Genomic DNA, 13,644 nt, shown 5'->3' on the forward strand with positions numbered 1-13,644 from the left:
TCCGCATTTGACCGCACGTCTAATGTATTCTCACAAATCCAATCAAAAGACCGGCATCAGGACAGCGTGCATTGGACTTATTCATGTTCAGTGCAATCACAGAGGAAAAACATTGAATACCAAGACTGATTTCACCTTGTGTCAGATATGTGGATCCCTTTCAGACTTGTCTGAAAGAATAAAACTGCATCTGTGGGCTTTACAACAAAATCCCTGTTTGGTTTTTGATCTATTCGGATTATGAGCGGTATCAGTTCACACATATGGGACTCTGACTCATTGTAGATTTAACCTACTGGCCTTTTCAGCTCTGCACATCATTACTGGGTCTCAAAGTGGTGCCAAATGAATCTTTTGACAGCAATTTGTCCTGCTCAGTGTGCAGATGGAAGCTGATCTCTGTGTCGCATTTTATCACAGTAATGAGGCGAGTTACTGTTAGCGTCAGCACAGTTAAAATCAATTTGTTTCCACCGTGCCGTCCCATAAGAGAACAATATTGATCCGACAAAACCTTGAAATCTTTGCAAGTTGGAGAGAGCTAAGCACATACTCAATTACCCAAGAGGCCTCATCAGGCATGTACGCTAGCTTTCCCCGACATGTTCATACTTTAAGACACTAAAGTGAATCTTGTAAAGAATCAAGCCATGAGACACCAGTTAATATTCATCATGATTAAACAGGAAACGTGAGAAAATACTGGGCAGGAGGGGACCATAAGCTCGATGGAACACGTACAGTAAGTGTGAGCTTGTGTCTATTTTAAGTAAAGCAGACAAACGGAGGCAGAGCTATCACACTGCAGTCTCTCCTGAGGGTGACAAATTCAGTAAATCCCTGTCCATTCTACTGTCTCTGCAAACACAATGACAGGAAGCCAGATGCATGCCAATGTTCGCCAGCTACAAAATGTAAATTATATTCCCGTAGAGTCCATGCTCCCAGTGAGTGTGCAGACCGATAATTACGGTACGGTACTAACAGCAATGGCTGCATGAGGTTTACATTGCCTCGGATGTGGTCCTATATTGCTTGCTACATTATGTATGAGTTTTAATTGAGGAGATCAATTGAAGATTTTTACAACTCAACCCAATACGTCGATACTGGATGAGTCTGCAAAACACCGGATTACTGTCAATGAATGAAGTTCGATGCCAACGATTTCTTGCTTTTTGCAGCATCTGCGTGTTTACACTACTATGTGTTTACAGTTGGAGATTTCAATCAATACAGCTAGACACAGGCTGTTATGAGGCTCCCGTTTTACTCGCGCTACAGGTGGGTGACCTACACTCAACACTGCGCCTGAACACATCCTCTGTAAGAAAGCAAACAAGAGTATTTCAAAAAAATTACAAAATATTCCTTCAAAACTTTATCCTCTTTCACTTTTATCCCTCTTTCTTTTTCTTCTTCCTCTAAAGTAACTTCTACGTCAAAAAGCACTGTATAATAACCACCTTGCTGAGTGCAACAGTCTGAAACCTGTCAATCAAGGCAAAAGCATCCCTAAACAAACCTCTTCAGCCCTTCACAATATAATAATGGAGCAGTCATTTCAGTTTAATTAATGTTTTTTTTTTTAAACACAAAAGCAAAAGAAGACAACAAACAATGACAGTACTGACATAACGTTGAAGTGGGCTTACAAAAGAATTGAAAATAAAACAAAATAAATATTAAACTAAAAAAATGGAAAGAAAAAGGACAAATGAATAGAAGTAATTATAATATAACTGTATATAGCCTGAATTGTAGGCGATAGACTCAAAATAACGAAGGCTCGTATCTGGCTGTATGCAGAATTTAGAGGGTTTAAACAGCAGCTGGATGTTCTCTCCAATGTGGACTAAAAAAGAAGAATTTGTAAAATTGATTCTTGTAACGAAACTTTATTCTCTTTAATTTAATGAAGAACGGTAAGTTCTGAACTCGTTGTGTAAAGTGTCCTCCCGTTTCAGAAGGATCAGATGTAGCAATTAAATCATTAAAGGAAGTGAAATCAGCTACACGAACCTGAACTTGTTGAAACTGATTAAACAAGCGTTTCCCTTATTTCCTTCAGTGTTGTTTCATTGCAACCGGCTCCTTGTAGCCATTAGAGGAGCTGCATCTAAAGGGATTTCCTTATCAAATTAAACATTCAGCCGAGGTGTTTGCCACTCCAATCCCATAAATCACCATGTAAACAAAGCCCGCAGCGAGGCACCGGGGTTTCCAAAGGGGACACGATTGAGTGCAATTACCGATTGAACTTTCTCTGGACTACAGAGACCTTAAACTTTGTTTGAGTAAAAAAATAGGAATAGGAATCACAGCTCCTATATCTCAGAACCATTAAAAACCCTTGTTATGTATGGTTGCACAAAGGTCGACAGTCTTATAAGGTCGGGCTTTTTGCTTTGTCACTTATACTACAGTGGAGAGTCACATGACTAAGGCTTAACTGAGAGTGAAATTGAGTCTAACTGATACCAGATAACCCCGTGAAGCTGCAGCTCTGCCTCCCTCCACTCCTCCGTTATCGCGAGTTAATAAAGCCAGTGTGCAGAGAGAGGGCATTACAGCTCAATACAGCTATTGCATGGTTGACAGGATCTTTATTTGCGCTGTCCCACTCTACAGGCGTCATGATCTGCGATGTTTTCATGGAGGGAACTATTTCATTTATAAATGTACAGTACACTAACACAGAAGGTCTTTTTTTAAACTCTGGGATTATGCACAAGAGGCAGCACCTCATTATCAGAAAGGAGGATGCTCCAAATAGTTTGTAGACTCAGTGCCTGCGTGTGTGCGCCGTTTGTTCCGACTCACCAGGTCGCTTCATAGCTTTCCAATTATTTGTTCTGATTACCGTGATCATGTTATGACAGCCTACATCACCGTGTACATACCCAAAGGGGAAAAGATGCAAATTTCTTCTACGAGACACCTCGTCGTAGAAAATTGGTTAGATATTAGAAACTCCTGAGCCGTTCCCCCCTGCAGTAATAAGTCTCCAGGGTTGGTTTTCTCTTCTGAAACAGCGTTCATTTAATGCTTATGAGATCCACTTCATGATAACTTATCTCACATGGACTCAAAAGGACAGGGTGAGCTCAGCAAAGTGTCACTTTGAATCAGCAGGGAACAGAGGGTGTCCGGGGGCCGAGCCAAGGTGCAGCTACAGATGTTGTTCCACATGAGCAGGGCCCTGTCTGAACTGAAGTGCTCTCCAGAGTCCTGAATGATTACTGTAATGTGATGTGTGTCAGGTGCTGTTTCGTTTTAGTGCTGCGGGAGTTTTACAGCTGCTCCTTCAATTGCAGCAGCAAACACTGCAGACGAGAGATGAAACAAAGCAGTCTGTGTCTCCAGAATTATAATGATATTTTGGGCATTTAGCTTGCCGACTTAGCTATTAGCAGTTCCTGTTTGCAATGAACTCGTGGATGTACGGACAAATGTCACTGGATCACTTTAATAGTGAAGAAAACTTAAAAACGTGATGATTCTCCTGCAAGTTCTGGATTTATATAGGAGCGTCTTTTTCTAGGACATCAGAGATATTGTTAACCTCTGACTGTTTAACTCACACAGAATCTAAAACTGTGTGTAGCCAGCTAACCAGCTCATCGGGCCAAACTACAATAACTAACCTCCCATTGTTTTCAGAACAACTGCATGCTCCTGTCTCTTTCACTTCACACGGTATCTTCTCCCGTCAACCCCCCCACTCTTCAAACTCTCCCACACCTCCCTAAAGAGGCAGCCCTCGCAGATTGAAACCCTCTATAGCATCTATAGTTACTGAAAGAGGAAGGAAAACAAAGCAATTCAGGTAAGGGGGTGGCAGCAGTGTAATGCAGCAGCCTACAGCGCACAGTAATTGTTTGAAATACGATCAGCAGTCTAAAGTCGGGAGACAAAACTTGTTGATAAAGGTCTAAACTTCAGGAAGTGATTGTAGCTTTTGAAAAACAATCTTATGATGGGTTCCAATATTGAGATCAACTTATTAATCGATCCTCTGAGTGTGTATTTAATCTTTAAAAGGTCAGTATTATGTGATAAATAGGATGATCATAGTAAGATAAGTTCTACACATATAAAGCCAGCTCTCATTGCTTTAGTAAAATGCATCACTTTCTGTTTACAACTGTTGTCAACTATCAAAACAAGTTGAGAATTGTTACTCAAAATGTGTGATTTCTTTTAGACCTTTTTCTGGGTTAAAACAAAAGTAAATGCATATAAGTGACATTTTTCATTCAAACTGTCACTGCTTTATGCTCAGTGCTCCGGCGCAGCACACACAATGTAGAAATATGAATAAATATATTTCCTTGACTTTCATAGGTGCATTTTATTTAGTATTTGAATTACTGATTAACAATTTTTGTTCCATTTTGGTTCCATCTCCTCTGCTGTGAAGTTTTCCTGCTTTTCTTTATCTTCTGTGATAAAAGTGGAGATCTTGAGGTCTTTGTTGGTCATGATGACAATACATTGGGCCTTCAGGAGATTATAAAAGGCTTTATTCATTCATTTCAGCGATGTTTCTGACCAAACAATTAATTAATTAATCAAAAACAAAACAACTGGCGGATTAATCAATAATAAAAACAGCTGACAGTTGCAGCTTTGGTTCAAAGTGTAAATTGTACGAAAAAGTTGAAAGAATATGTGATTTATGCACATTTTTCCAATATAATCAAAAACAGAAACATCAAAGTTTTTTTTTCACTGTATCAGAAGCAAGTGAAGGACAAAATCTCCAATTCAACAGATTGCACAGCAGTAAATCCACAAGTGGAAGGTGAGGCTTTAATTTCCTGTCCTGCACTGGAGTAGCACATCTGAGCAACAATACAGCTGTATAATCAGGCTCCATTGCTCTCTCCTGGCCTGAAGGGAAACAGGGGAGAAGGAATAGGCCTACTAAAGGATTAAGGTAAATAAAAAGAAGACTTTTTTCTGTGTGAGAGAGGGGGGATGAGATGGAGGCAGCAGGCTGTTCACAGGACATTTCTCTTGGTCAAACACTGAAGTTGAGCCTACCGGCCTGCTGATGATGTTCCAGCATGCCTCCTGTATAAGGTCAACAAAAGTAATGCAGCACTGAAGGAGGAGCGGTTGTGAATTATTTAGTGAGGGGAAGATTTGAAATTTTCTCCATTCTGCAGCAGTTGCAGGGGGAGATAAAAAAAATAATTAAGAAAAACAACTCTTCCTCCCACGTTCAGACCTCATTACCCAATCAGGGCCTTCATTTTCACTGGTGTCCTGATATAAGACGCAGCTCGGGGGGCCTTATCTCCTCTAGTGTGGGGTTTTAATCTCAACGGGTAGTCAGCATTTTGAGAATTATGGGCGAGGAAAATAAACATTCAGAATTAAAACGTCCTTTCCCTCCCTCCCTGTACACACTGACACTGCTGCTCATCCAGATTGTGTCATTATTGACTGGGAGAGAGGCAGCAGCAAATTGGGCTGCTTGGTTGATTGATTGCTTACAATGTGGCTGAGCAACTTGATTTAAGCAAAACTCCTGATTGCAAATCATGTTATGGTAAACACAGTGGGGGGGGTAGTAGAAAAATTAAGTCAGTGATGGTTAGAAGGTAAAAGTGCAACCAGTAAATCAACTTAAGCAGGCGATCAGTCATAGGTGGCAGTTTGTAATTAGAGGCAAACAACATCATCAAGCTGAATTAAACTCTTTTCTACCAAGAGGTTGGTGCTTTTATTTTGTAGGAAGTGTCACACATGAACTTATTTGTGGTTATTATTTAGAAATATAAGCAACATAAGACACAAATTAGAGGAATTAACAATAAGGTCTAACACCCTGGTTCTTTCAAACCCATCTGTTTTTGGGGCCAGATGTTTCCTCTTGCAATCTGAAGCATAAATACAGTTTAAATACATCCACCTCAGCCTGGGTGATTCATGATAAGGCAGCCTGATGCGCAGAAGAAGAAGAAAATCCTACCTCTGACTCTGGTGGCTGATTTGGGGAGGACGGAGCTGTTGGTGCAGCTGATATTATAGTCGGTAACTTCCATGCTGAGGTTCCCCTGCTCCACACAGCCGTCCGCCACGCTCACGTTGGCCGCCTGCAGAGCCATCCTCTCCGGCGCCGGGATACTGATGTGCAGCCTGTTATTGCACCTGCACCGGGCTGGTTTTTAAAACTGGAGAGTCAACTTGCCGCCGTCGCCTTTTTCTTCATAACAGCCGGAGAAAATGCGGCGTTGGAGAAAACTTGGAGAAAAGCCCAAACTTAGTGATTTAAAAAAATAAAAAATAAAAATGGTAACACCGCGGAATGAGTGGAGGACAAGGACTGTTTGAGAGGTTAATTAACGTGGAGTCGTGAGTGGAAGACCCGCAAAGCGCAGCGCACCGCAGCGCTCACAGCACCGGACTGAAGCCCGACTGTGAAGGAATGAAACTGCGCTGCTAAGGCAACTGAGATCTCTCTCTCTCTCTCTCTCTCTCTCTCTCTCTCTCTCTCTCTTTCACACATACACTCACACATTCTGCCTCTCTCCTCATTCAACTCACGACTGTCACTGTACAAAGCAGCACATGAATAGGCTTCTTATCCAGAGCTGCGAGGTGGGGGGACACCAGGTTCTTCTCCCTGAATTAGAGAAAGTTAGTTTTGATAGCAAATTTTTCAAAGTGACACTGAGGTTAAATGTATAGTGGACCGGTTGGAATTACTTATTACTGCTGGAGGAAGTGTAGTGATGAAGCCACACTGAATTGTTAAACCGACTCTAAAGTTCCCCTCACCTCCACAAGCACTTTAGCACCTTTTAGCTCATTGTTTTGGTCGTTGGCTGTAAAAACCCACTGCATCAGACAGACAAAGTGGAGCATTCAGCAGCTAAAGAGACAGATGTTTTTCTTAGGAGCTGGTGGAGACCAAAAACAGAGCTAAAAGATGATATTGAGAGATGATTCTATGTAGCGTATCAATCAAATAAAAGTGCTCGTTTTGCAGAAAAATGGCCGCTGTGACATTATTAGATTATTAAAGGACCACTGTGTAAGATTTATTGGCATATAGCAGTGTAGTTGCAATGCCCTAGCCTCACCCTCCTGTTCCACGAATGAAGGAGAAACTACGTTGGCCACGAAATGTCTCTACAGCCAGTGTTTGATATATATGATGATATATTCAGTTGATTATACACTAATGAAAACATACCTGTGAATATTATATTTCGTTTCTACCAACAGATAAAATGTTACACACTGGACCTTTAATACTAATGCATCAAAGTGTTAGCAGAACTTCGTAGCTGCTCGAGGTTTAGCTGGTTTTAAGAAGGTTACATTATATATGATTAGTTTAGTCCAGTGGTTCCCAACTTCAGGGTCAGGGCCCCCTATTAAAGGTCACAAAATTAATCTGAGTGGTCGTGAGATGATTAATGGGGTAGGAAAGAAGACTTTAAAAGTTCTGCTGCACACATTAAATTTTTTGGGACTTGTGTTGTGTAATAGACGTTTTTGAACAGCAGCCATTTTTACATGAAATAGTAGGGTTAACACTGGCGTTACTAATGACACTAATTAAGGTTCAGGGGAGTCAGGGTGCTGGAAAGGCTCTGCTACACTAAATGGAACAGAGCCTTAATTAGTATCATTGGTCAATATGGCTCCTGTGAAAAAGGTCCACAGCTAGCCTTCTCATATACATCCAGCTAGACTTTTGTAAGAGGTCACAAGCCAAAAAGGTTGGGAACCACTGGTTGAATCTCCAATAATGTTATATTATTATATATTATACATGTTATATGTATTTTACATGTTTATGATATGTTTGTTAATGTAAAGTCTTAATCTGAAAAGTAATTAGTAACTATAGCCGTCAAATACATGTAGTGGGGTAAAAAATTCAATATTTCCTGTAGAAGTAGTGTAAAACCAAAACACTCAAGTAAAGTTCAAGTACAACAAACTGTTCTCAAGAAAAGTACTTGTGTAAATACTTACTTTTCTCCACTGCCCCCTAGCTGTTTTATGTTTTAAATAATCCTCAGTGTCCAATCCCTGCGGGCCCTAAAACCACCTGCAATGGTTTTCGTCTTTCCATAGAATCATTGATTTATGCTGCTGAGGTTGTAGCCTATCCATCAAGTGTGAGAGTGTGGAGAGAAATCTGGCGTGCGTGGGTGTTGGGGTTAAGAGAGATAGGGATGTAATTGCAAATTGGAAACCACTTAAGACTCTCAAGAGCTACACAAAAAAACAGCAAACATCTGCATTTATTGGCACAAAATATTGCCCTAAGTGAGCTGTTCAGTGCGTGGAGGCAAGCGAAAGCAGCATTTTAGCATAAAACGGATAATCTGAGACTATGCCAGAGAGATTTGGGGTGCTAAAATGTAAGCGTTGCACCTAAAAATATAAAATACACAGTGATATCAGTGTTTTTTTTGTAAAGATGGAGCAGCAGTTGGGTCATAAAGGTGCAAACAATCTCACCCAGAGCTTAGATCAGCCCTGCCTGATTGACCCTCAAGTTCTCCCAGGTTTCCCTCCCCTCAATTACATCATCAGTGTCACCAGTTTTGTTAGAACCCCTTTTTTCCTTTAACGGTTTTAATTGCACCATTTTGTCGGATCGATAACAGAACAATCTCTTTCTCTCAAGGAATGGATGCTGTTGATTTCTCCGCTCTTGTTAAAAACCTCCAGGTCTCGACAAAGAGCCTCAATTCTACAAGGTTTAGAGGACAGTACCAGGTGCCTTTTTTCCTAAATTGTCTGGTGATTTAAAGCAGAGGATGGTGCCATGGTTACAAATTGTTTTTTGGAACAGGAATAGATATCGCCCATCCTGTGTTTTTGATGTGGTTTGACACACCATTTGTGAATGCCACTGTCTTGTTTACACACTGACTTTGTTTTAAACTGGAGAATGTCTCGAGGGTTTTCTGCAGTCTGTGGAACAACTGTTAAATTTTCCATTTGGATATTTGGCCAACCTGCAGGAGTAAGGTCAGGGGTCCCAGGACTCCTGATGTGCAGCATGATGGCTTTGTTTATGGGGAACGATCTCAGAGTGCCTTTGGGGTTTAGTTCATGTTTCACCGCTTGAGAAATGATACTAATGATATGCTTTGAAAAATGTCTGGGGGCTGTGGGGGAGAACGGGGAGTTAGTTTGCACTGTGGGGGAGGAGGGCTTCACTGTTTGTGTTTGTGATTTTTTAGGTGGTTGTTGTCAGTCCTACTGAAGTGTTGCTGCCGCTGTTGTTACTGCTTTTATTCTGCTCTTGTGTGGGAGGTGTGTGTGTGTGTGTGTGTGTGTGTGTGTGTGTGTGTGTGTGTGTGTGTGTGTGTGTGTGTGTGTGTGTGTGTGTGGTGCTCCAGCTTGGCTAACATGTGCTGATGTGTATCCCACATTTTTTAAGATAAAGGCTTATTAAAGGAAGGCCAAAAGTCTCTCCCTTCTGCTTCCTCTTCAAACCTCCGATGTTGTGAGTTTGGCAGCTGCTCCGTATTGATTTTTACTGTATCAAGGTCTTCACACAAGTCATGACCAGCATGTCTGATGAAATGGGGAACTATTCGCCTTCCGATACTCCATCGTGTCAGAACATCCGGCTCCTCTAGAGGCATTTTGTTCCTTTAGCAGGACTGAAATTCTTTGTGTAAAACTCTGGTGCACAAAAGGCAGTCCACCCATTTTAAGAATTCACAAGTGCCCCAGGATAGCTCACTCAGCACTAATGAACATGCACCAATCTTTACTTAAGCTCAAAACAAGACAACTGACCTTCAATTTGGCAGTGGAATGGTGCATAATTATATTGTGTGAGCTGTCTTGGGGCACAATAATAATAACATATATGAACTTTTAAAATGAGCGTAATTGACCTTAGCTTAGGCTCATTGCATTACAATGTCACCCGACAGGCACAACATGAGTCAAATGATGGGTTTGACTCTCCTTACTAGCAGTCACATCACATAAAACCACATTATGGACTTCAATACAGACAGATATAACAATACTATATGATAACTGCGTAGTTAACTGCTTTAAATCAAATAATCACATGCAGTACATATTTTATTTATGGTACCATATCAGGAGTAGTCACGTATGGTGTTCCACAAGGATCCATCCTAGGACCCCTAATCTTCTTAATCTATGTAAATTATATTCAATCTGCAGTTGATTGTGAGCTTTTCACACATGCTGACAATTCAGATTTGTTAGTGAAGTCATCTCAAATCTAGTAACTGTATGGTTAAACTGTTCAGATGTTGTAATGCCTGCCTAAAACTTGTAAATAGGAAAAATGTTTATTATTATTAGTTGCAAGAAAATGTTAAAGCACCAGTGTGTAAGATCTAGGGCAGAGTATATGACAGAACTGAACTTAATCTGTCTTTTGTTTTGCTTTTCTTCTTTTCAGTTTTGTGAATATATAAGCGTCTTGTGTCTTTATTGTTTATGAGAGAATCAAATCGAGCTGATACAGCCAAGGATAAAACCTGTCATCAACTGTTTATCTATGTAAGGGTGCCTGGCATGAGGACATTAAGGAAACCCTGGAACAGACGATGTGAAATGTATCATCAGCAATCTGCTTCGCACATTGTTGGGACTGGAAAGTAGTGTTTGCTGCCAGAGCCTCACTGTGCTCAAGTTATAGTGTTCTCAAAGATCTATGGTCATTAAAGGGTTTCAGAGGCTCTGTTGCAAATTAACAATTCAATTTAATTTCTCTAGATAATTATTTAATATTATCCAAGTTCATGTGTGCATTACAAAGGTTTTAATAGGAGCCCTTAGCCCAAAGGTGTGTGTCATGAAAATGTGTGATAACTTCTTAGTCTTTCTTTGTTGCCCAAGGATGTTCTCCTAATCCTGTGATGTGATTAGTTTAGGACATTGACAGGAACCAGCACGGAAAAAGCTACCATGCGTCTGTCCAAAGGTAAAAGACAATTCTTTACTGAAGTTCTCCCTTGCTGCCATTAGAGTGATATCAATCCTCTCATCTCATTCTTGACAAGAAAGCAAAATTAAATCATATATTATATTGCTATACTGTACGCCTCTAACTGTTTTCTCAAACTAATAACTATCTCTTGTAACTGGAAATCAGAAATTAGAAAAATACTAATACTGGACTCATTTCCAGAGTAATGAAGCTGTGAGGCTGAAACAATGACACACACACACTCACTCACATGTCAATGCAGCACAAGCCGACACCTTCACTTAAAAACCCACCGACCCATGAGAACCCGAAGGCCTCTCAGGAATGTGCGAACCAAAAACTTGCCAGTAACCCTCAGCTTTGCAGTCTGTCCAGATGTTGACACAGCTTTTGCTCACCACATGCACTCTCTATGTTAACAGCACCTCATAAAACAGAGAGTACAATGCTTAAATGAACTGCCGGAGTGATTGTAAAATGTTACATGAAAGCTGTCAGGTGATGCAATGTTTGACTGAATGTGTGTCCCCAAACTAGAAAGAAGAGGATGTTTGAGTACATAAAGTAGGAACAAATCTAATCCCCAAGACTAATCTCTTATCTCAGCGGTGCATGTTCCCTAAATCAAACTTTAAGATGCTATCAGCAGGGTTAAGGTAATATTATGCGTGTGCACACACACACACAGACAGACAGTTTTTGTTGTGAGCTTGTGTCTGAGTGCAACATAGCGGCCTGCCTCTCTCATCCAAAAGCATTAGTGCTTTCATGCATCATTATGAAGAAACAGCCCGTGATGTTTGCTTTGATTCTCTGTCTGGGACACACATCTGCACACACATCCTGGGTTTGTGCCGAAGCTGAGACAGGTCTTGTCTTTACATCTTATGAGGCGCTCAAGAACAGACGTGATGCACATGTCAGCAAAGGAGCGGGGTTGCAACACACGGGTTGCTGAGGCGTAGTTAACATGCAAGCATTTCACCGTTAGCCAGACTGAGGCTGGGAGAGCTCTGAAGAAAGAAAAGACTACTACACTAATTAATCTCAATGGGCTCAAAGTTGGATTAAAAAGCACAGTGTGGATGTTGGTGAGGACTTGCCAACAGTAGCAGCTTACATAAATTGCTGACAACATAATAACACCTACATACACTATGTGTTTATTATTGTCCACTTCTAAACTTCAGGTGATGATTTACTCCCACAAACAGACGGCATTTTAGAATAAAACTGCTACTTTCCTGGGTGTACAGGTGTTTGCAAGCACCTTGCCTCTGATTATCTTATGCTACAGGTTTGAGCTAAACTCAGCGCTGCACTGACATCTGCTGGTCAGATCTTAAATGAACAATCTACAAACCAGAAAGTCAGACTACATAAAAGCAGACCTTGCATTTATCTTAGAGCAATATCTATTTACTTAGAAAGACTGTTTATTTGGCTCAACTTTCACACCTTTAAACATTAAAACCCTTCCTTCCTAAAAAAGTGCAAAACAATAAACCACATGCCCAGAATCCAGCTACCTCAGCAAAAGTTTAAGTGCTTATTACGAAGTCAAGAGGTTACTACTGCAATGCAGTAATAGAAACACAAATAGATACAGTTTCTTTGCAGCATTACAGTGCGGCTGTAGTGGAGGAAAGTGATTCCAATTTCTAAGGTTCGGTGTAAAAAACTAACTTTGTAGTCAGTACAGAGCAGAAAAAGTGACTTGGTGCAGTGAAGTATAAACACATTACGATCATTATTTTGCATTTATGAATAAAAGATTTACTGTAAAGTCAGACTCTACACTATAATAGCTATATTTAAACTGCATATTCAATTTAAAAAAAGATGATCCATTCTTATATGGCATCATTTCAAATATGGATTTCTGTATAAACTGCACATTTTTTCCCCACTTTTATTTATATAATCTTCAACAAATTACCTAATTTGCCTGAAAAACAACAGCAACAACAGAACAGTTAAAAAGTATCAAAACAAATCTGAAGATTATGCCACAGGGGATCTTTGTGAACTGCAGTGCATTTACATTACAGCGATTTAGCACCAAAAACCAGGATCTGCGGACCACAATGAGGACTCTTTGACAGGGCACTCTGGTTAAACTGCACTCCAGGGACACAATTATAGATTGACATTTTGAAAATGAAAAACCAGATTAGATTGAGTCTGTAATGTCATGCCGTCCACCTGAGCACAGATGATGTTGGCCAGCTGCATTTCAGCCTCACAGATAAATCAGACTTTGTTTTTGCCTCTGGTACGTCATGAAGACTAAACTTTAATATGTTTTATTGTTGTTTCACAGTGGCGCTTTGAGCCAAATGCTAATGTGCAGTAGCGTATCCGTTTCCAGAATCTATATCCCTAACCCCCTGACCTCAACACTAGAACTGGGGAAGGTATGACCCTGGGAACAATAGGAATGACCCCACATAGCATGCTTACAGTAACAATGCTAACGTGTTGATGTTTAGCAGGTATGTGGTGGAAGTTGACCGAATAAGGGAGACCAACAAAGAAAAATTTGTCTTTGTAAATTTAGTTAGCTTTTGCGCAAAAGGATCAAAACCAACACAGTGACAGTCAGCGACTGCCGAGGAATCGATCCTGTGTGCATCGTCACCAGGGTTTTTATATGCACAAGAACAAAGAGTCAACAG

At 40.5% G+C, this 13,644-nt stretch overlaps 1 protein-coding gene across 1 annotated transcript in view; it reads right to left on the reverse strand.

The window, feature by feature from the left end:
• The window catches only part of cckbra (cholecystokinin B receptor a), a 31,567-nt gene extending 25,143 nt beyond the window's left edge, over window positions 1-6,424 (reverse strand). The window contains exon 1 of the mRNA XM_051428047.1: window positions 5,984-6,424. Coding sequence (XP_051284007.1) covers window positions 5,984-6,119 — 136 coding nt within the window. The 5' untranslated portion in view covers window positions 6,120-6,424. The remainder of the gene's footprint in view (window positions 1-5,983) is intronic.
• Window positions 6,425-13,644: the final 7,220 nt, after the last annotated feature.

The sequence above is a fragment of the Dicentrarchus labrax genome, unplaced genomic scaffold, assembly GCF_905237075.1.
Source record: "Dicentrarchus labrax unplaced genomic scaffold, dlabrax2021, whole genome shotgun sequence".
Lineage (NCBI taxonomy): Eukaryota > Metazoa > Chordata > Actinopteri > Moronidae > Dicentrarchus > Dicentrarchus labrax.